Below are 7,450 nucleotides of genomic sequence, written 5' to 3' on the forward strand. Positions count from 1 at the left end.
ACATCTTCTCCTTTTTATTTGTTAATGTTATGCCGAGATATTTGATCTTCTTCTTCACCATTTCCTTCCCTAGTGTTTTCTTTTCTATGTTTATTCGCTCCTCCTTCCTGTCCCGGTGTGTTTCTTGGGGATTTCGGCGGCAGGTGGGTTCACCTGGCATGTGCGCGCACACTGCTGCAAAAGCGGCCAAGCCACGCCCCCTAGCATGGCGGCCCCTCATTGGTCCGCTGTGGGTTTGGGGAAACGTGCCTTTTACCGGGCTCCGGTGTGACCTGTAAGCCCGGTGAAGATCCGAAAACATGCCCACAATGGGAAGCCACGCCGTGTCCAAATTTGGGGGCGATCTGTCCAGCCGTTAGGGCATGAGTAAGAAACTCAAGGTTAGCTTTATATATATTTAGATACAGCAGACCATATTGGGGGGCATACAATCACATCAGCAAGCAACCAGTCTCCAGAGAGTAACTTGGGCTGTCTTCAGAGAAACACGCTTAGTTTCGTCTTATTCCAGCTGCAAACTGTCCTTCCCTCCTCACTTGTGCAACTGCTATTTCTGTCACCTTCATCTTTGGGCACTAGTCTCTGGCCCATCCCTGTAGGTGAATTATCCATTCTGGAAACTTTTGTAGCCATTAAAGGATTAAATCTCTTGACTCATACTTGACATGTCTTATACTCAAGCCAAAATGGGCCTCTCCAAGAGTTTGGTTCTAAGCAGCTTTATCAATGTGAGTTATGATATGTTCACTAGACCTTTGAGTAAATTTTAAGTAAGTTGCAATCAAAACCAGTTTTACTCTAAATAACCAAAACAATAATATCCAGGTCATTCGAAATAATACCATCATAAATAGCACTTCACAGAGCCCACATAAAAGTGCATCCTTACATTTCATTGCCGCCACCATTTCATTGAACCTGCAATAGATATGATGAAAAAGTCCAAGAGACTTTGGTTGAGATCACGGTCCAGGATGAATATTGAGAATTTTAAGCCTTTGACAACATAGCAAGAGCAGGCACCAATCCAGGAAAAGATTAGCTCAGATATAGTTTATTTCAGACTAAAAAGAATCTACAGTAACCCCCTCAAAAAACATGTTGCCGGGTTTGGTTTTACTGAAAATAGTCTGTGTATATATGGATGTATTTAAAGGATGTTGCAAGAAGATATTCTTATGAATTTTTACTCTGATTTAATACTTCATGTTTCAATGTGGAGACTGAGGGAAAGTCCCATACATTGTACTTTGATTTGGAGTTTTGAAATAATTCTTTGATGCATATATGGGTGTATAGAGAAATTGCATTTGGAAAATATTCAGTCTTTTGACCGCCAGCTGTTGACTTCATCAAAGTCCCCTGGAAGGGTGCAAGGGATCCCTCACCACCAGAACTCAAAGTGGCAGGAGAATTTTTAAAAATGGCCTGAGGGCTGAATACATGATGTAAGTTGTGTGGAAAATTCAGAAGTGACATCAGTTTTCTCTAGGAACTGCCAAAAACTATGGTTTTACCATAGAGTTTCCAGCAATTCCGAGTGAGGAACGATGTCACTTCTGCATGATTCTGGAAGTGACATCACAATGTTTCTGTGGCTGCCCCCCCCCCCCACAGCCCTGTCCCTCTAGGTTTGCTGTGGTGGCTGGGCCATGCCTCGCAATCCCCCCACTAGGTACCCATGCATTTTCTTTATCCATAATGTTCATATTTACTGTAAGATATAGGAACTTTTAAAGTTCACTATGCAGTCGTAGAACATATTTCACTGTAGAAGTTTATAACGTTGTTAGGACAAATTTCCAGTACTATAGTAGTATTCCTAAACCTTTCATGAATAAAAATGTCTTGGTAATGTCAAGCTATACAAAATATGTCAGAAATGTTTGCTCTCTAACTTCTAACAGCGAAATGCATCAGTTCTCTGTGTTTTACTGATGATCCTGGGTATGTACTTATGTATTATTTTTTTATACACAGCAAAGGCATTTAGTTATCACATTACCACAAATCAACCATACAGCCATCATGTAAGAATAGGTGACATTATAATAGGACAAATAAAAATATATGGCTAGGAGCCCATCTAGACGCTGTTTGAAGGGCCAGAACAGAAGCCTTTTCTGGGCCCAGTGCAAAATTTGTTTGCAGTTTCAGCTTTACTCCCCTAGCTTGACTTACAACTCTGGGAGGAAACAGGGGGTTAGGAGAGAAAACAACAAAGGACTTGTCTGGCTGCACACAGGCACACAAACAGATCAGAGCCAAAAGCACGTTCCCAATAACTCTCCCTCCCTTTCTGTGCCACATTAAACAGTATGCACACAGGGTATATATATATTTCATCATCATATGAACAGAATATGAATAGCCTTCAGCTCCACTTACGTACACGGTCTCCAACATTTTGCATTTTTACCCAGATACTCAAGTATCTGCAGGATTCAGATTTTAACTGATAAGTCATAAGAACTTCACATTTTAATTGAAAAGTTAATGATTAATATTTGAATTTCAATATGCATATCTTTAATATGTAATTATCTTTTTTCTGCAGTTTTCTTTCTAATGGTACAGTCAATGGTATAGAAGTACCATTTTTTATCCATAATGTTCATGTTTTACTATAAGATATAGGAACTTTTTAAGTCCACTATGCAGTGGTAGAAAATATTTCACAGTGGAAGTTTATAACTCTTTCAAGGCAAGTTTCAAGAACTATAGTATGTTTGAAGTTGGTTGCTTTCATAACCATAAAGGAAAGCAACTTTACAAAATAAACAAATGCGCACTGATATTATTAATACACATTCATCAATGCAGTTCACACAAACATAAACTGAGACAATAGGTCTCAGTCTAACAGGGTTTACAATCTAAATTTCTACAGTGGAAGAAGACTAAAGAAGAATGGAGGCTGAACAAAAGGAATAAAGCATGAATATTCTAAAATGCAGTTACACATTCTTAGGTTTGAAGTGGATTTTAAAGAGGGATCTGATCTGGAGGAGAAAGTATGTATTCAGAGATAAAATTCCAGGGATAAAGGAGAAAGTGTAGTGCCATTTAAAGGATCAAGAGACTTATGGGCTGCTGTTATAATTTTAGGCTAAACTCTACACTCCAGCTGCCAATTTTTTTTCAAACTGTGCCTAATTTCACAGCAAAATCTTAATACTAATCTCATAACAAAATCTTAGCACTAGCTGAATAAATCAACCTGTAGTTACCGTAACACAACACATCCTGTGATACGCATCAGGTAGAAAGCATCCCGCACTGCCCCCTTCCATGCAGTGACAATTGTTAAAGAAAGAATTGACTTTAAGAAAGTTTAAACACTGAAATTTTCTCATTCATAGTGCACACAAACAGCACATCGGCAGGTATTAAACAGGCTTAGCCCATCAATTCTCCATTTGAAGTAGTCTGCAGGAGTGCACTGATTTGCATGTGAACAAGACAGAAAACAAAAACAAACATACCCAAAGTCACAAGTTATAACACAAGCATAAAAATTTGCCACTGATTTCAACATCACAGCACCCTGAACACCAGCTTTCTTAAGGAAGTGGTAGCATTTTTCGTCCACAGGAAAAATCCAAAAGCACAAGTCACATGCCTTTTATCAAGACTAATATACATTTTCTGTTGTATTATAACTGCTGATCTAGTATCATGTCTCATACTATCATCCCTTGTTTAAAAGTAAACTCCACACCATGCTGTCACAACTATTCATGCTTGTGTGCTTAACATATTTCCAAATACAAAAAGAGAGGGAGACAGGACACATGCAGATCCACAATTTCAGTGTGCAGATGTTAACAACAGGCAACAAAGAAGAAGAGTTTGGATTTATACCCCACCTTTATCTCCTGTAAGCAGACTCAAGGCGGCTTACAAGCGCCTTTCCCTTCCTCTCCCCACAACAGACACCTTGTGAGGCAGGTGGGGCTGAGAGATTCCAAAAAACTGTGACTAGGCCAAGGTCACCCAGCAGGAATGCAGGAGGGTGGAAACACATCTGGTTCACCAGATAAACCTCTGACGCTTAGGTGGAGGAGTGGGGAATCTAACCCAGTTCTCCACATTAGAATCCACCTGCTCTTTACCACTACACCACACCAAGATCCTCTTGGGAGAAACTCTGTTGGACTGAGACCTATTGTCCCAGTTTATGTTTGTGTGAACTGCACTGACGAATGTGTATGAATAATATCAGTGGGCATTTGTTTATTTTGTAGTGTCGCTTTCCTTTACGGTTATGAAAGCAACCAACCCCAAACACACTCTAGTGCTTGAAACTTGCCTTGAAAGTGTTATAAACTTCCACTGCAAAATATTTTCTACTACTGCATAGTGGACTTAAAAAGCCCTTTAACTAGCACTGCTTAAGAGTTTATAAGAGTTGCTCAAGTCAGTTTTGTACAGTTAAGGGAACTGTGAGGTTCTGAAATAAGTTCTCTTATTCTTAAGGGAATTTAGGCTTCAAAACCACTGGCACATGATCCAGATCCTTATCCTAGGGGCCATGCGTCCAGAATTCGTAGCCCAGGCGCGACCCACCATTTTCCACCCAGCAGCTCACCCTAGGCCAGGTGTGGCAACAGCTGCAGCAGTTGCGAGGAGAAGCAGCTGCAGGCTGCCAGATAAGGCAAGGCTTGGATTCAAGCTTCTGAACTTCTCTTTCCTCGCCTGTCATCCCCAAGCCAGCATTTGGGCGCCTCAGCCTGCGAAACAAGAAACCCACTTGCCAGAGTTGGGAGTGGTCATTTGCAATCGCCAGAGTTTCTCCCAGGAGGTTCTCGGGGCAGCGCCGTCCCCAGGGAGAGCAAGGGAAGAAAGTGCCAAGGAGGGAGACGAGGGAGAGCCTTTTCGGAGCAACACCCCCGCCCCCCAGGATAAAATGGAGAGAGAGGCTTACCTGTAACCCGAATCAGCGGGTGAGCGGTGCAGTTGAGGAGAGCCCACAACAAAACGCGCTTGGGAAGCCAGCTCATGGCCAATCCGTTTTGCCGACACCTAGGCAGAGAGGGAGAGCCCGGGCTCTTCTGAGGGGGGCGGCAAAACGGGGGGGAGGGGGGCGAGAAGAGAGAGGGGCCCCGGCGGAGGCTGTGGCGGCGGCTGCAGCTCAGCTGCTTCTGGGAGTGCGTGTGACTCACTCCCCTCCGCTGCAGCCCTGCCCGAGGGGGAAACAGGAAATCTTAAAAAGTTCGCAAACAGCTGGGCAGGACTTTCTTCACTCTTTACCGGAGTTCCTTCTTCGGCCCGCCCTCCTCCGCCCAGCCTGGGCTTCGCCTTCTAGAGACGAAACCTCCTCGTGTCAATCACGGGCCTTAGGCCAACCTCCCTGCCTTTTGGCTGCCGAAAATGCGAAAAAATGCACTCAAATACTACAAATGCTGGACGACCTCCGCTCCCGGGCGTTGCCCGCGCGCAGGAAGGCCGGGTTTGCCGCCCTGTCCGCGCGTGTAACGGGAATGCAAGGGCTTGGCACGAAGCTCACACCTTACATGCAACTGGGCGTAGGAGTGAGGTGCGCCGTCCGACGCGGTTGACTTGAAGCAGAATTAAATAACAAGGGTTGGAGACGTTGTACATAGGACTTGGACTACTTTACTCCACCCGCACCCCCCTTCATGCTCAGTCGGATGAACATGTACATCCCAACATGTAGACATGTTTGTGCCCGTAGTCCACGCACTTATTCTTGGGAAAGCCATGTCACTGGAATGTATGTCTGAGCCTCAGGCTGCAGAGTTCAGCCCCTCTAGAGAAAATGACTGGTTGGGATGTTTGACTGTATGCTTTACATCCCACTGAAATCCCCTCCTGAGCCAACCAGCTCTGTTCTACCCCCTCCCACCCGCCCCATCTCCAGGAAGTTCTTGACCCAGAGTTGGCAGCCTAGCAGGTATATGCCTGTGCTTTATGCTACCTGACTGGGTGAAGGCGTCTTAATGGCAGCTGGGCCCTCAAGATCAGTATTGTCTGCTTTGACTGGCCAGTCAAAGCAGACAATACTGATCTTGAGGGCCCAGCCCTTCAGATGCCAGGCAAATGTCTTTCATGCCACCTTCTAGAGGACTGAACTGAAACCTTCTGCATGTGGAGTAGATGATCAGCCATTTTTTTTATTCAGCATTGAAAGCATTCAAAGGCATTTTCACACACACATTTAAAGCGCTTTTCAGCATCAGAAAGATATTGGGGTAGCTCAGTCCAGAAGGGGATGATAGAAGGCTGACTTGGCATGGTGCCGTGGAAGAACATCTGCATCACCTCCAGCAGGGTTTCCAACTGCAGCGGATTCCATATGGGCCAAAAGCAGCAGTGTGAAAGCAGTGTCAAAATGGTGTAAACCCTTTTAAACCGTTTTCACGCTGCTGTTTTTGGCCCATGCGGAATCTGCTTTTGTGGGAAGGGGTACATTAAAAAAACCTGACCGCCTGAAAAATCCCATTGGGAATACCAACTTATGCCACACTTTTTGATGGTGTTAGTTGGCTGCCGGCGTGGGGGGCGTTTCTGGGCCAAAAGGCCTTTGGGAGCTGACTAAAGTCGACTCTGCCCCTGGGAAATTAGTGGCAGCTAGCCAGGGCTGAACTTCTGGGTTTGGGAACCACTGCAATCAGTCGCCAAGGTAAGTCCCTCAGCACCAGCATCCGTTTGCTTTGTGCAGCACTGGTGGCGCAGGCCCCAGGACAACTCTTCCCTGCTTCCAGTGTAGATTTACCCTTACCTTTGGATTGCACAGCAATTGTCAGAAGCATTACTTTTTTAAGCCTGTGAGGAACATAGCCATGCTTGAAGAGGGGAGGGAGGTATGATTTAGAATAGAGAAATGGCCTGGCAGGGAAGGGAAGGGTTAAAATTTGACCTGGTTTTCCAGCTCTAGATCCTCTAGTTGCTTTTTTAAAGTTTGGCTCTATCTGACATATTTGTGCATACAGTATAGTTAATGGCTGAGAAACATAAGGCCTGTTTCATCGTCTTTTTACTTCCCTAGACTTTCACAACAAACCTAAACAATCGATTAGTCAAAATGTTGTTGATCGTCTATTTTAGGCAGAACGAAGCTGCAGTGAGATCATGTGTTCCTGTTTACAAATATAAATTGATTGCTCAGTTCTTTCTAGATTCAAATTTTGAATAATTAACTTCACAGATGAGGGAGGAAAACCAATCTAAAGTTCAATGTCTGCCCAAGCTTGGAGAAATAATTCCACAATATCACGGGGTGTAACCATATGGTTCATTATTATTTTTCCCAAGGGTTAAAAAAAACCCCGGAGTGCAGTATTATGGGATATGATTTAAATGGACAGACCATTGGGCATGGAGGGGAGAAGAGCTTTTAAACTCATTCCACATATGCTATTTTCTTGCCAAGGTTGCTTTTACACCCACTGGGGAAAGTTTATAGATACTTGCATTTTTCCCCAGC

At 44.0% G+C, this 7,450-nt stretch overlaps 1 protein-coding gene across 1 annotated transcript in view; it reads right to left on the bottom strand.

The window, feature by feature from the left end:
• TGFBR2 (transforming growth factor beta receptor 2) overlaps positions 1 to 5,256 on the bottom strand; it is a 59,913-nt gene extending 54,657 nt beyond the window's left edge. Inside the window, exon 1 of the mRNA XM_048511063.1 lies at positions 4,928 to 5,256. Coding sequence (XP_048367020.1) covers positions 4,928 to 5,003 — 76 coding nt within the window. The 5' untranslated portion in view covers positions 5,004 to 5,256. The remainder of the gene's footprint in view (positions 1 to 4,927) is intronic.
• Positions 5,257 to 7,450: the final 2,194 nt, after the last annotated feature.

This window comes from Sphaerodactylus townsendi, linkage group LG11 (assembly GCF_021028975.2).
Source record: "Sphaerodactylus townsendi isolate TG3544 linkage group LG11, MPM_Stown_v2.3, whole genome shotgun sequence".
Taxonomy (NCBI): domain Eukaryota; kingdom Metazoa; phylum Chordata; class Lepidosauria; order Squamata; family Sphaerodactylidae; genus Sphaerodactylus; species Sphaerodactylus townsendi.